Source organism: Anomaloglossus baeobatrachus, chromosome 4, assembly GCF_048569485.1.
Source record: "Anomaloglossus baeobatrachus isolate aAnoBae1 chromosome 4, aAnoBae1.hap1, whole genome shotgun sequence".
NCBI classification, from domain to species: Eukaryota; Metazoa; Chordata; class Amphibia; order Anura; family Aromobatidae; genus Anomaloglossus; species Anomaloglossus baeobatrachus.
In genome coordinates, this window is record NC_134356.1 from 491,885,216 (window position 1) to 491,901,725 (window position 16,510).

A 16,510-nucleotide genomic window follows, 5' to 3' on the forward strand; every position below is an offset into this window, starting at 1 on the left:
AAAGAGTGAGACTAGGCCGCAAAAGCCGGGGACTAAAGTTATAAGCGCGGCCGGCGTATAAGCCCGGTCGGCGCGGTAGTCCCCGGCGCACTAACAGTCCCAGCCGCGCCGCAGTGTAAAAATGGCAGCGGCGGTCAGCGCGGTAGTCCCCATAAACTAACACACCCAGCCACGCTGCAGTGTGTGATGGCACAAGCGCGGTCAGCGCTGCGGTCCCCGGCGCACTAACACACCCAGCAATGCTGGAGTGTTTCTGTGCGCGGTCCCCACGGGGACACAGAGTACCTTAAAGTAGCAGGGCCTTGTCCCTGACGATACTCGGCTCCTTATCCAGCAGAGTCCCCAGGAGCTGTGGATGGAGCACGGTCTCAGTGCCTGGAGACCGATTAGGATCCCACTTCACCCAGAGCCCTAAAGGGGATGGGGAAGGAAAACAGCATGTGGGCTCCAGCCTCCGTACCCGCAATGGATACCTCAACCTTAACAACACTGCCGACCAGAGTGGGGTGAGAAGGGAGCATGCTGGGGGCCCTGTTATGGGCCCTCTTTTCTTCCATCCGACATAGTCAGCAGCTGCTGCTGACTAAGCTGTGGAGCTATGCGTGCATGTCTGCCTCCTTCGCACAAAGCTTGAAAACTGAGGAGCCCGTGATGCACGGGAGGGTGTATAGCGGAGGGGTTTACACTTTTAAGTGTAATGCTTTGTGTGGCCTCCGGAGGCAGTAGCTATACACCCAATTGTCTGGGTCTCCCAATGGAGCAACAAAGAAAATCTGTTTGGCGGGCTGGAAGAGAATTCTATCCTGTAGCCGTGGGAGATGACATCCCGCACCCACTGATCGGAGACGTGTTGAAACCACGCGTCGCCAAAGTGGGAGAGCCTGCCACCGACTAAGGACGTTGCTGGCGCGAACAGATAGTCAAGAGGAGGCTGCCTTGGTGGCAGCAGCTCCTGCGGTCTTCTGTGGACGCGCCTTTGTGTGCCAGTTGGACTTTTGGTCCTTGGCTGAGTTAGAGGACGAGGCCGAGGGCTTAGAGGCCGACCAGTTGGAGGAACGAAAGGAACGAAACCTCGACTGGTTCCTACCCTGGACAGGTTTCCTGGTTTTGGTTTGTGGCATGAAAGTACTCTTCCCGCCAGTAGCTTCCTTAATAATTTCATCCAGTTGTTCACCGAATAGCCTGGACCCAGCAAAAGGGAGCCCAGCCAGGTACTTTGAAGAAGCATCTGCCTTCCACTCTCGAAGCCACAAGATCCTGCGGATAGCGAGGGAATTAGCCGAAGCCACCGCAGTGCGGTGAGAAGCCTCCAGCATGGCAGACATGGCATAGGATGAAAAAGCGGAAGCTTGGGAAGTTAAGGCAACCATTTCGGGCATAGATTCCCTGGCGAGGGAATGCATCTCCTCCAAGGAAGCAGAGATGGCTTTGAGAGCCCACACTGCTGCAAAAGATGGGGAGAACGAGGCCCCTGCCGCCTCATATACAGATTTGGCCAGAAGGTCAACCTGGCGGTCAGTGGAATCCTTAAGAGAGGTGCCATCAGCCACTGATACCACGGTCCGGGCCGAGATTCTAGACACCGGGGGGTCTACCTTTGGTGAATGAGCCCACTCCTTGACCACCTCCGGTGGAAAGGGAAAACGGTCATCAGAACCACGCTTTGGGAAGCGTTTGTCAGGACAGGCCCTAGGCTTGGTCACAGCGGCCTTAAAACTGGAGTGGTTAAAGAACACACTCTTTGTCCTCTTAGGCAAGGTAAACTGGTGCTTTTCTGCCAGAGAGGGTTGCTCCTCTGATACTGGTGGATTGAGGTCCAGTACAGAATTAATGGACGCAATCAAATAACTAACATCTGAGTCACTTTCGGACAGAACAATGGGGCACATGGAGGTAGCCTCCGAGCCCCCTGTAAAGGCATCCTCCTCGTCCTGCGAGTCAGCCTCTGAAACAGAGACTCGGGACGAGGAAGGGGAGGGAGCCCTACGTCTCCTCTTAGGAGGACGGGGCCTGGGACCAGATGAGGAATCCTCTGTGAGCTCCGCTGAGAGAGACCTAGCAGCAGAGGCACCCTGTGAAGGGGGCTGCTGCATGTTCAGCAAAGTCCGGGACAGCTGTCCATGGAGTCGGCAAAAGACTGGGAGATAGACCTGGTTAAGGATTCTACGCAAGCCGGGGGTTCAGCCACCGGAGCCGGAGCAGCCGGAGGGACCACTGTGGGTGCGATTCCAGGCTGAGGCATTGTCAGGTTAGAGCAGGCATCACAATGTGGATAGGTGCTCGGTTCAGGCAGTATGAGCTTACATGCAGTGCATACTGAATACTGCTTTGGAGCCTTGCTCCTCGTGTGTGACATGCTGCTGGAGTGGGGGCTCTGCTAGAGTGACCCCCAGAGAGTATATACAGAGGCCCACAACCAGAGGTTGTAGCTTACCAGGCCGCTGGAGCGGTGTTGTGTGCCCTTCAGATCCCGAAGCCCGGACCCCCAAGCACCTCAGCAGGGATGCTGCAGCCAGCGCTGATCGCAGAGCAAACGCTGATAAAATGGCGCCGGAGCGAGGAGAGGGGGCGGGACCACTCAGAGCGGGAACTGGAGGGCCAAATAGACTTACAGGGGAGGAGACATGTACTCAGTGAGGAGTGTCTCTCCCCTGTGCAAACCAGCCGCTGGGCGGAGCCGCACTGTCCCTCTGCATGAATGACATGCGAGGGCAGTGAAATCGAAAGTAGGCCTCCGGCGAAGCCGGGGCCTAAATTTGAGCGGTGCGGCCGGCGCGCAGGCACCATCAGCGCGGTTCTCAGGCGACAGCCAGAGAACCGGCCGGAAATGTCAGAAAACTCACTCAGCACACTCTACCACCATAATAAAGTATAGGGACCCCCAGAATATAAACGTCTCAGGTACTTAGATTGCTGAGACGCAGGGTTCCAAGTCCCTGGGGATGAGTGCTCCGTCCAGCAGGGTCCTGAAGGGCTGCGGATGGAGACCGGTCTCCTGCAAAGCATGGAGAACCGTGCTGGCTCCCACTTCAAGCCAGAGCCCGAGGGATGGTGAAGGAGCGCGGCATGTAAGGCTCCAGCCTTGGAATCAACCTTAACAGCACCGCCGACACAGTGGGGTGAGAAGGGACATGCCGGGGATCCAGACTTGGACCCGCTTTTCTTCAAACTCTTTCCAAAAAAATGAAAAATCAGATGAGAATGCATGTGTGGATGTATGCCTCCTGAACACAAAGCAATGAACTGGCTAGATCTGGTTTCTCCAGGGGGTGTATAAGCTCAGAGGGAGGAGCTACACTTTTGAGTGTAGTACTTTGTGTGTCCTCCGGAGGCAGAAGCTATACACCCAATGTCTGGGTCTCCCATAGGAACGATAAAGAAAACTACAGTTCTGGGAGTTTTTTGTTTTTTTATTTACTTGTTACACTTTTAAAGTATCAGATTAACTTATTTTATATTTTGATAGATCAGACTTTTCCAAACGCAGCAATACCAAATGATTTTTTTTTTCTTCATTTTTTATATTGTAAAAAGGGGGTGATTTGAACTATTATTTTTTTAAAACATTTTTTTCTCTTTTGTACTGTATTTAATAGTCTCCTTAGGGAACTTTAACCTGCAATAGTCTGATCACTTGTTCTATTTTATACAGGAATGCCACAGCTTTCCTGTATATAGAAAAAAAGCAGTCCCCTATGAATGCCAGCAACAGGCTGCTTTTTGCAGGAAGACTGTGATGATTGACACCGGGATCATCAACTGAATCCCTGGCCGTCATCACAACACATCAAAGTCCCGCAGTCATGTTGCAGGAGCGCAGATGAGTAGTTTTGCCTCTAATATGGGGCTATTTGCATCTGTCGTCTTCTGGGTCAACATGTTAGGCTATAGGTTGAACTCGATTGACTTAGGTCTACCTTCAACATTAAGAACTAGGAAACTATAATTCTATCATATTCACCGATGCCTCACTTTAAAGATCAAAAACAAAATTATAAAATAATCAAAATGAATAGAAAAATACCTTTAGTTTCAGCCTAGTTCGACCTTCTTCATCCAACATTTCTTCATCTTCAAACTCATCTTCATAGTATTGTGGATCAAAGGGTCTAAAGACAAAGATTCATACGTAAGAAATCTGAACTTTATAATGCTAATGTCACATGGTAACACTATATGACGAGGTGAAATGCAGGCCAATGATGTTTCCATGTAATGTCATGTATGCCTCTCCACTTACACTACATCAATAACATTACGTCCCATACCCTAAATATATGTAGCTACAGCACAGTGTGCACCTCATCTACCCCTTTTATCTCGGCAGCTCAGTCACTGACACAGGATCCTCTTCAATGAGGAGAGCTTATATTTGAAAACTGCTTATATTCTGGCAGCCGTCAGCTATTGTTTATTAGATGCATTTCCATTTCAATGGAGAGAACCACCTTCAACAACCGGGTGGGGATATGTAGAGTATACAAATGCCAGAGTCCTCGGCAGGTCCCTGTTATCTTGGTTTTTTTTTTTAAATCCAGTTCCGGTCCCCATATAAGTCTGAGGATCAGAATCCGAATATTAAAAAATGTTTGTAGAAGGGATAGGGGATAGGAGCGTGTGCTGTACTCACAGAGGATCCGTCATGGCGGCTCACTGCTTCCAAGCCACGCATTAGCCTCATCGCATATGCACTGCTTTCCCCGCCCACCGGCTGCCCTGGTGTCTGTGATTGGTTGCACTAGTCTGTGTGACAGCGTCTGACTGCAACCACTCACAGGTGCTGTCTGCGGGTCAGTATTGTGGTATAAAAATAAATAAAGCAACTAGCGTAGGGCCCCCCGTATTATGGATACCCAGCACAGATAAAGCCCACGGCTACAGGCTGCAGCATCCAGCCCTGCGCTTATCTTGGCTGTGTATCAAAATAAAAGGAACCAAATGCGGCGTCTTTTAATTAAAATTAAAAAAAACAAAACATTTTGATACCCAGCCACGATAAAGCCTGAAAGCTGGGGGCTGGTATTCTCAGACTGGGGAAGTTCATGCTTATTGGATCGCCCCCTCAGCCTAAAAACAGCAACCTGCGGCCGTTTGGCGCTTTACCTAGCTCTTCACGATTGCACTGGTGCGGCGGCAATCGGGGTAATGAGGGGGTTAATGGCAGCCCACAGCAGCCACTAAGCCCTAGATTAGTAATGGCAGGCATGTATGAGACACCCCCATCACTAATCTGTAAGTGAAAGTAAATAAACACAAACACCGAAAAAATTCTTTATTTGGAATCAATTAAAAAAAAAACACCCTCTTTCACCACTTTATTAACCCTAAAACACTCCTGCAGGTCCGACGTAATCCACAAGATGTCCCACGACGATTTGGCTCTGCTACATGTAAGTCACAGCGAGCGGCCATAGAGCATGACTGCCCCCTGTGAGTGCAGACAGAGACTGAGCGGTGATCAGCAGTCACCACTGATAGCGCGGCTTACTTCAGTTGCTGCATGGAGCGCACAGCAATCAGTCTTGTTCTATGGTGCTCGCGGTGAGCTTTAGATGTAGCAGTGTTGGAAGAGTCGTTGGACCTCGTGTGGATTATGTCGGACCTGGAGTAGTGTTTGGGGTGTTAATAAAGTGGTGAAAGAGGGGGCTTTTTTGTCTTTTATTTCAAGTAAAGGATTTTTTCAGTGTTTTTGTTTATTTACTTTCACTTACAGATTAGTGATGGGGGTGTCTCAGACGCCTGCCATTACTAATCTAGGATTTAGTGGCTGCATATAACTCCCTCATTAAACTGATTGCCAACAGGGCAATCGGGAAAAAGCCAGGTAAAGCGCCAGGCTTGTCGCATCTAATAGATGTGACAATCTTGGGAGGCTGCAAGTTGCTATTTTTAGGCTGGGGCGGTCCAATGAGCATGGATCTCCCAGTCTGAAAATACCAGCCCCCAGCTGTCGTGCTGTATCTTGGCTGGGTATTAAAAGTGGGGGGGGAAATCGCATGTCGTTTTTAAAAATTATTCAAATAATTAAAACAAAAAAGCCGCATGCAGTTCCTCTTATTTTGATACAGAGCCAAGATAAGCACAGGGATGGGGGCTGCATCCTGTAGCCGTGGGCTTTATGTGTGCTGGGTATCACATAATGGAGGAACCCTACGCCAATGGATTTATTTTTATACCACAATACCAACCCACAGATCGCGCCTGTGAGCGGTTGCAGTCAAACGCTGTCACACAAGCTGGGGGGGGGGAGGGCGCGCGTCTGATTGCAATAAATCACAGATGCAAGGACGACCGGTAGGCGGGGAAAGCAGTGCATTTGTGATGAGCCTAATACACAGCACCGGAAGTGAATGCCCGATCTAGAAGCAGTGTGCCGCCATGACGGAGCCTCGGTAAGTATGAATTGCTCACTTCATTCTTATTTTCTTTATTTTAATTTCTCAAGTGCCGGATCTGGATCAAACACCCAGAATCCCGAGCCCGGCACCCTGGTACCTTGGAAACCACACGAATCCGGACTTTCACAGTCCGGGTTGCTCATCACTAGCCATCACATATTGCACACAAGCCACTAACTTTATTCAATATCTATAGGACTGATGTATGCAGTGCAGCCCTGCGTTCAGGACGCCAATTCTAGTGATTAGTGGGAGTTTGACAGAACGTACACTTATCACCTATGCTGTGGATAACATCTGGTCTGTGGGAGAACTTAAATATGGAGCACTCTGTGGCCATCTATACAGAACTGGCTCTGCCCCAAGATCATGGGGTAATCCACCAAGCTTAGGCCCGTTTCACACATCCAGCATTTCGCTGGCTTCGGGATCTAGCACGCATGCAGTACAGTACATTAATTTACAGCCATCACAGTCACAATCACAGACGAGGATTCTTTACTGTACGAGCAGTGAGACTATGGAACTCTCTGCCACATGATGTTATAATGAGTGATTCACTACTAACATTTAAGCAGAGCCTGGATGCCTTTCTTGAAAAATGTAATATTACCAGTTATGTATATTAGATTTTATGACAGGGTATTGATCCAGGGAACTAGTCTGATTGCCGGATGTGGAGTCAGGAAGGAATTTTTTTCCCCATTGGAGCTTGTTTGCCACATTGGTGTTTTTTTGCCTTCCTCTGGATCAACATGTTAGGCTACGGGTTGAACTAGATGGACTTAGAGTCTCCCTTCAACCTTAAAAACTATGATACTATGATACAGTGGAAGCGCAACAGCATGCGGACAAATGCGGTTGTGCATGAAGCACACAACCGCATGGTGTCGTGCTTCCACTGTAAATTAATGTACTGTACTGCATGCGTGCCAGATCCCGAAGCTGGTGAAATGCCGGATGTGTAAAACGGGCCTTAGGGATTTATGTGTGAGTTACGAATTATTCTGGGATTTACCCTTCAGATTTTCTCTGCATGTGCCTTACCTGGGCTCAACACTGAGAAAGTTAGGAAGCTTCACAAAATACAAGTCATTTCCAAGGTCTGTGTTCACTTTGGGGATCTCGACTTCTATCCTCGTCTCAGGAACAGGTTCCTCTTCCGGTTGGTCGTGGTCCATTCCATCTTCATCCTAGAAAATCATGAAAATGTTAGTAAATCAGTCTGCCTGATGTAACAGAGCGTCTGTAAAAACAATACATTTTGTCACTTTTTTTCTGTGCAGTTTGTCACAAAACCTGAAGGATTAATAGTCCCAGCAAAGTGATTGAGATGACTTGTGTCACACATGTTACTTTTTTTTCCTTGTAGATATAAATCAGCAGCATGTCAATTTTTTAATAAAAAAAAAATAATTTAGTGCTTTTATAAAAATATCAGTAAATCATTCCATTCCTGATAAAGGAGAATAGCAAACAAATACACAGTATGATGCCCCCAAACCACCCACACAGAAAGATGGCCTCCACAGAACTCGCACAGTATGGTGCCCACCAGACAGTATAATACCCCTCACGATCCCACACAGTATGATCCCCATAGCTCCCCACACAGTATGAAAAGAAGGGAATTTTGTTTACTTACCGTAAATTCCTTTTCTTCTAGCTCCTATTGGGAGACCCAGACAATTGGGTGTATAGCTTCTGCCTCCGGAGGCCACACAAAGCATTACACTTAAAAGTGTAAAGCCCCTCCCCTCTGCCTATACACCCCCCCGTGCATCACGGGCTCCTCAGTTTTGGTGCAAAAGCAGGAAGGAGGAAACTTATAAATTGGTCTAAGGTAAATTCAATCCGAAGGATGTTCGGAGAACTTAAACCATGAACCAAAGAACAATTCAACATGAACAACATGAACAACATGTGTACACAAAAGAACAACAGCCCGAAGGGAACAGGGGCGGGTGCTGGGTCTCCCAATTGGAGCTAGAAGAAAAGGAATTTACGGTAAGTAAACAAAAATTCCCTTCTTCTTTGTCGCTCCATTGGGAGACCCAGACAATTGGGACGTCCAAAAGCAGTCCCTGGGTGGGTAAAAGAATACCTCGGTAAAAGAGCCGTAAAACGGCCCCTTCCTACAGGTGGGCAACCGCCGCCTGAAGGACTCGCCTACCTAGGCTGGCATCTGCCGAAGTGTAGGTATGCACCTGATAGTGTTTCGTGAAAGTGTGCAGTGAAAGTGTGCAGACTCGACCAGGTAGCCGCCTGACACACCTGCTGAGCCGTAGCCTGGTGCCGCAATGCCCAGGACGCACCCACGGCTCTGGTAGAATGGGCTTTCAGCCCTGAAGGAACCGGAAGCCCAGAAGAACGGTAGGCTTCAAGAATTGGTTCCTTGATCCACCGAGCCAAGGTTGACTTGGAAGCCTGCGACCCTTTACGCTGGCCAGCGACAAGGACAAAGAGCGCGTCCGAGCGGCGCAGGGGCGCCGTACGAGAAATGTAGAGTCTGAGTGCTCTCACAAGATCTAACAAGTGCAAATCCTTTTCACATTGGTAAACTGGATGAGGGCAAAAAGAAGGTAAGGAGATATCCTGATTGAGATGAAAAGGGGATACCACCTTAGGGAGAAATTCCGGAACCGGACGCAGAACCACCTTGTCCTGGTGAAACACCAGGAAGGGGGCTTTGCATGACAGTGCAGCTAGCTCAGACACTCTCCGAAGTGATGTGACTGCCACTAGGAAGACCACCTTCTGCGAAAGGCGTGAAAGAGAAATATCCCTCATTGGCTCGAAAGGTGGTTTCTGAAGGGTCGTTAGCACCCTGTTCAGATCCCAGGGTTCTAGCGGACGCTTGTAAGGAGGGACTATGTGGCAAACCCCCTGCAGGAACGTGCGTACCTGCGGAAGCCTGGCTAGACGCTTTTGAAAAAACACAGAGAGCGCCGAGACTTGGCCCTTAAGAGAGCCGAGAGACAAACCCTTTTCCATTCCGGATTGAAGGAAGGATAGAAAAGTGGGCAAGGCAAGTGGCCAGGGAGTAAAACCCTGATCAGAGCACCAGGATAAGAAGATCCTCCACGTCCTGTGGTAGATCTTGGCAGACGTTGGTTTCCTGGCCTGTCTCATAGTGGCAATGACCTCTTGAGATAACCCTGAAGACGCTAGGATCCAGGACTCAATGGCCACACAGTCAGGTTGAGGGCTGCAGAATTCAGATGGAAAAATGGCCCTTGAGACAGCAAGTCTGGTCGGTCTGGTAGTGCCCACGGTTGACCCACCGTGAGATGCCACAGATCCGGGTACCACGACCTCCTCGGCCAGTCTGGGGCGATGAGGATGGCGCGGCAGCAGTCGGACCTGATCTTGCGTAACACTCTGGGCAGCAGTGCCAGAGGAGGAAAGACATAAGGCAGTCGAAACTGCGACCAATCCTGAACTAAGGCGTCTGCCGCCAGAGCTCTGTGATCTTGAGACCGTGCCATGAATGCCGGGACCTTGTTGTTGTGCCGAGACGCCATTAGGTCGACGTCCGGCTTCCCCCAGCGGCAACAGATCTCTAGAAACACGTCCGGGTGAAGAGACCATTCCCCTGCTTCCATGCCCTGGCGACTGAGAAATCTGCTTCTCAGTTTTCTACGCCCGGGATGTGAACTGCGGAGGTGGCGGAGGCTGTGGCTTCCGCCCACAGCAGAGTCCGCCGAACTTCTCGGAAGGCTTGACGACTGCGTGTGCCGCCCTGGTGGTTGATGTACGCAACCGCCGTGGCATTGTCCGACTGACTTCGGATCTGCCTGCCTTCCAGCCACCGCTGGAACGCCTTTAGGGCTAGAGACACTGCCCTTATCTCCAGAACATTGTTGTGGCGGAGGAAGACCGCTCCCCACCCTGACAGACTCGCGTCCGTCGTGACCACAGCCCCGGCTGGGGCCGGAAAGATTTGCAAGGGAAAAAAGAGGCGTTCTTGTTTAGGGACGTCGATCTGTCCCATTTGCGGTGTCCGATAGAAGCGGACGCAGACGAATCTGCGAAAGGGAACTGCCTCCATTGCTGCCACCATCTTCCTTAGGAAGTGTGTGAGGCGCCTTAAGGGGTGTGACTGGGTCCGAAGGAGAGAGTGCACCCCTGTCTGTATTGAGCGCTGTTTATGCAGCGGAAGCTTCACTATTGCTGAGAGAGTATGAAACTCCAACACGAGGCATGAGAGTGTAGGGCCGGCACCACTGTTGCCATGACTTTGGTGAAGACTCGACCTGATGGCGAAACGCAGAAAGCGTTGATGCTCTGGTGTAATCGGCACATGGAGATAAGCATCCCTGATGTCGATTGATGCTAGGAAGTCTCCTTGGGCCATCGAGGCGATGACAAAGCGGAGAGATTCCATCCGGAACCGTCAGGTTCTCTGTCTGTTGAGCAGTGTGAAGTCCAGAACGGGGCGGAGTGATCCGTCCTATCTTGGTACCACGAACAAGCTGGAGTAAAAACCGCGACTACGTTCTTGAAGGGGAACGGGGATCGCAACTCCTCCTGCCGTCGGAGTGTTCACCGCCTGAAAACGTGCATCGGCTCGCTCGGGGGGCGGAGATGCTCTGAAGAAACGAGTCGGAGGACGAGAACTGAGCTCTATCCTGTAACCGTAAGACAGAATGTCTCATCCATCGGTCTTGGACATGTGGGGACCGCTCCCCTGACCTGGACCGCCATGCAGAAGAGGTTCTCTGGCTCTTCTGTGGCCTGTTGGACGATGAGGATTGGGACCTAGCTGAGGGTGCTGAGGTCTCTTTGGTTTGGGCTGGGTAAGCACAAGTTCTTTCCCTTGGACTGCTCAATCGTTTCATCCAATTGTTCGCCAAACAATCGGTCGCCAGAAAAAAGCAAACCGGACAAGAGCTTCTGGAAGCAGAATCTGCCTTCCATTCGCGTAGCCACATGGCCCTGCGGACTGCCACCGGAGTGGCGGATGCTACCGCTGTACGGCTAGCCGAGTCCAGGACAGCATGCACGGCGGAGGATGAAAATACCGACGCCTGAGACGTCAAAGACGCTAATTGCGGAGCAGAGTATGACCGCATTAATCTCAGACCGAGCAGCTGAGATAGCCTGGAGTGCCCACACTGCTGCAAAGGCTGGGGCAACGGACGCGCCTATGGCTTCATAGATGGATCTCATTAGGAGCTCTGCCTGTCCGTGGCATTCTTGAGCGTTGAACCGTCAGCCACTGCTACTACTGATCTAGCCGCCAGTCAAGAGACTGGAGGGGCACCGTGGGACACTGAGCCCAACCCTTAACAACGTCAGAGGGGAAAAGACAACGTGTGTTATAAGGCGTTTAGTAAAAACGCTTGTCTGGGAAAGCCCTGTGCTTCTGGACAGCATCTCTGAAGCCTTGAGAGCCACGTCCGGACAGAGTCCTGGGTTGCGACCTCCGCCTCGTCCTCTATAGAGTCCTCAAGCTGAGACCCTTGATGAAGTCGGGGAAGATTCTAAGCAAGGCCGCTTAGCCGGTCTGGGACTGCGGTTCGTGCCGGAGTCCACCACGTAATAACTAGAGGCCACCCCAGGAGCACGCTTCGTCGCAGACCGAGAGAGGCCTGGGGGCGATCCCGCAGTGCCCGGGGCCTGTGTAAGGGGCCGGTCTGGACTGCAAGCTCCTAGTATCTTAGCAGACCATTTGTCCATAGCCTGAGTCATGGATAGTGAAAATGACTCAGAGTTTCTCAGCAAAAGCTGCAACTCTGTCCCTGCCGCCTGGACAGGGGACGCCGGCGGAGCTCAACCAGTGCCCCCGGCTCCGGCTGAGCGAGTGCCACATGGCCCGAGCAATGCTCACAGTGATCACTGAGGGATACATATGTACAGTCGAACTGTGAAAATGCATACAAACATTATATATCTATATATACAGTTCAGCACTCTAGGGGGCCCAGCACCGAGAAGAAGCCCCCTGGCGTACCGACCGCTCAAGCAGTGTGTGCTGCTTAAAAACATGGCTGTCGGCGTTTACAGTGGAGGGGGGAGCCGTGGGCGTAACCCCAAAAGTGCGGGAATCTGGTGCCCCGAGTGAAACGTGAGGGGGGCGGAGGACAGCCGAGTGTGCTCCGGCCCTCACTGTCGGCGTCAGCCCGACCGTCCCGCCCTTCCCCCTGACTGGCAGGTCCGGGGGCGGGAGTCTAAGGCACTAGGCCGCAAAAGCCGGGGGCTAAAGTTAAACACCGCGGACGGCAGGCAGGCGCGGTAGTCCCGTACCAACCCCGCAGTCGCTGCCAAATCTGAGCCAAGGTGCTCCATGCACCGTCCCCAAGGGGACACTGAGTACCTGTGCGGGGATCTGTGCCGTAGAGTGCTTAGTGAGGGGGGAGGAGGACGGCCAAGTGTGCTCCAGCTCTCACTGTCGGCGTTAGACCGACCGTCCCGCTCTTCCCCCTGACTGGCAGGGCCGGGAGTGTAAGGCACTAGGCCGCAAAAGCCGGGGACTAAAGTTAAAACCGCGGCCGGCAAGCAGGCGCGGTCGGCGCGGTAGTCCCGGCGTCATACCAATCACCGCAGTCGCTGCAGCGTCTGAGGTCAAGGTGCTCTATGCACCGTCCCCAAGGGGACACAGAGTACCTGTAGATGCAGGGCCCTGTCCCTGAGATACTCCGTCTCCTGTCCGGCAGAATCCCACAGGGGCTGCGGAGGGAGGCCGGTCCCAGTGCCTGGATGACCGGATAGGATCCCACTTCCCCAGAGCCCCTAAGGGATGGGGAAGGAAAACGGCATGTGGCTCCGGCCTGTGTACCCGCAATGGGTACCTCAACCTTAACAACACCGCCGACTTAGTGGGGTGAGAAGGGAGCATGCCGGGGGCCCTGTTAGGGCCCTCTTTTCTTCCATCCGATATAATCAGCAGCTGCTGCTGACTAAAATGTGGAGCATTGTGTGAGTGTCAGCCTCCTTCAACACAAATATCCAAACAAGGAGCCTCATGGTTATACCTTAGGGTCTCAGAAGGGCCATACTGGCGTAGGGTATAGATTAACCCTCCCGTGTGGCCACGAGACAGCACACTCCAAAGAGCATGTAAACAAAAAAGAGCACAAGGAGTTTTAAAGTGCAAAAATAGAGAATTTATTAAAGTATGTCAATAAATAGTAAGGAAATAGTATAGGACATTACAAGCACAAATCTAGGGAATAAATACCTAGGTCCCGTGGACCACAATTGTACACATTATATAAATAATGGGGTCCCAATAGGGAAACCCAGTATAAAAATAGTACAAGGTAAAACGCAGGAAGTATTCATAATAGCAAAACCATTACAATGGGTATAGGCTGAATATAATGGAAATAATATGCTGACAAGTAATCAAATGGCCCATATCCAGAATGGATTACAGCTACAGGTGAGCGCTTACCTAAAAACAATGGTGGTGCAGGGGAGCCAGAGCAGAGGGGACCTCCGACGGCCGTTTCGCGGTATGCTACCGCTTCTTCCGGGAGGAGTGAGAGCGGTGTTGAAAATCTGCGCCGCTCTTTTGAATGCCTGTCACCCAATCACGCGATGTCAATCACGCGACCGGATGCCAGGGGAGTCAGAGGCGCGCGCGCAGCCGCACAGCAGCGCCCCGTGCTGCGTACTAAGTGCGCATGCGCAGGGCATGCCGGAGGGAGCGCAGCGTCACGGCTCCCTGGCAACAGGAGGGACGCAGGAGGCGCGGCCAACCCCGGTGAACGTCCAGGTACACATGCAAGATGTAAACACCCGGCGAGCACCGGACACCACACCAACCGCGCCCCCCCTGGTGACAGGACAAGGAAAGCAAAGACGTTAAGGGACATATTAGTCCGTGTAAGACACCACATGTGTAACACATCACCAAGTAATATCTACTGCCAGGCTCAGAAGGGGGACGCGTCACCACCGACGAGCCTGACAGTTACTCAAAGCGGAAAGTGACACATGTGGTAGTCTGTAAGGTTAGTAACAGTAACACTAGGTTTGCTTTCCTTAAACTCAAAAGAGAGGCGAGGTAAATCATTGAAGATACAATGATCAAAAGGACTGATTATCAAAATATTTCAGTCAGAGCCCAATAGTTGTGTTATACTGTATTGGGGAAAACCACCATGAATATAAATATAGTAATAATCCACTAAAGACATTTTCCAATGTGTAAATACATATCAGGTGGCTGAGGGACATACAAATATAAAAATATATGGCCACCACATCATGTATATCAAGTCAAGGGATGGGGAAGGGGGAGGGGAAAAAGGGGGAAAAAAGGGGGGAAAAGGGAAGGGAAGGAGAATGAGGGAAGGGGAAGGAAGGAAAACAGATGGATATACACAATTCATAATAATAGATGGTGAATTCTTCATCCAAAGGAGTTCACAATCCTGGGCAACTGACTTGAGTAATAAGGACAGCACCGCAAAAGTCAATAAGAAAAGATAGATGGAGAATAGGAAACCTAGTAACAAACAAAAATAAATATGAATTTAGGGGGGGCAACCTGAAAAAACGCCTCGCACAGACCGAGACAAGATGGATCTCCACTCTGGGCACGTTGACCCCTGCTGGCTTAAATGAGTCTATTAGCTTTGCCCCGTTCTTATAAGCTCTGCTTTGTCCTTATTCCTGAGTCCCTTGTATCCCCTTTCTTGATTCTTGAGTTTGCGTGAATAATTACCTACAGCTAATGATTAAAATTAAAATCACGCATATCAAGAATTGATAACAAGAGTAGAAAAATACTGTAATGTAATGAAGAAATCAGGTCCTCTCGTACATTTGTTTTTATATAAAAAAAATCTTTTTATTGTGTATATATATATTCATATTTATTTTTGTTTGTTACTAGGTTTCCTATTCTCCATCTATCTTTTCTTATTGACTTTTGCGGTGCTGTCCTTATTACTCAAGTCAGTTGCCCAGGATTGTGAACTCCTTTGGATGAAGAATTCACCATCTATTATTATGAATTGTGTATATCCATCTGTTTTCCTTCCTTCCCCTTCCCTCATTCTCCTTCCCTTCCCTTTTCCCCCCTTTTTTCCCCCTTTTTCCCTCCCCCTTCCCCCTCCCTTGACTTGATATACATGATGTGGTGGCCATATATTTTTATATTTGTATGTCCCTCAGCCACTTGATATGTATTTACACATGGGAAAATGTCTTTAGTGGCCATATATTCTTATATTTGCATGTCCCTCAGCCACCTGATATGTATTTACACATTGGAAAATGTCTTTAGTGGATTATTACTATATTTATATTCATGGTGGTTTTCCCCAATACAGTATAACACAACTATTGGGCTCTGACTGAAATATTTTGATAATCAGTCCTTTTGATCATTGTATCTTCAATGATTTACCTCGCCTCTCTTTTGAGTTTAAGGAAAGCAAACCTAGTGTTACTGTTACTAACCTTACAGACTACCACATGTGTCACTTTCCGCTTTGAGTAACTGTCAGGCTCGTCGGTGGTGACGCGTCCCCCTTCTGAGCCTGGCAGTAGATATTACTTGGTGATGTGTTACACATGTGGTGTCTTACACGGACTAATATGTCCCTTAACGTCTTTGCTTTCCTTGTCCTGTCACCAGGGGGGGCGCGGTTGGTGTGGTGTCCGGTGCTCGCCGGGTGTTTACATCTTGCATGTGTACCTGGACGTTCACCTGGGTTGGCCGCGCCTCCTGCGTCCCTCCTGTTGCCAGGGAGCCGTGACGCTGCGCTCCCTCCGGCATGCCCTGCGCATGCGCACTTAGTACGCAGCACGGGGCGCTGCTGTGCGGCTGCGCGCGCGCCTCTGACTCCCCTGGCATCCGGTCGCGTGATTGACATCGCGTGATTGGGTGACAGGCATTCAAAAGAGCGGCGCAGATTTTCAACACCGCTCTCACTCCTCCCGGAAGAAGCGGTAGCATACCGCGAAACGGCCGTCGGAGGTCCCCTCTGCTCTGGCTCCTCTGCACCACCATTGTTTTTAGGTAAGCGCTCACCTGTAGCTGTAATCCATTCTGGATATGGGCCATTTGATTACTTGTCAGCATATTATTTCCATTATATTCAGCCTATACCCATTGTAATGGTTTTGCTATTATGAATACTTCCTGCGTTTTA

The 16,510-nt window shown here is 50.3% G+C and overlaps 1 protein-coding gene across 1 annotated transcript in view; it reads right to left on the reverse strand.

Annotated features, from left to right (window-relative positions):
* Positions 1-16,510, reverse strand: part of LEO1 (LEO1 component of Paf1/RNA polymerase II complex) — a 155,423-nt gene that overhangs the window by 64,962 nt on the left and 73,951 nt on the right. The window contains exons 7-8 of the mRNA XM_075343672.1: positions 7,446-7,591; positions 4,025-4,109 (exon numbers count right to left, since the gene is read on the reverse strand). Of these exons, the coding sequence (XP_075199787.1) occupies positions 4,025-4,109; positions 7,446-7,591 (231 nt within the window). The remainder of the gene's footprint in view (positions 1-4,024; positions 4,110-7,445; positions 7,592-16,510) is intronic.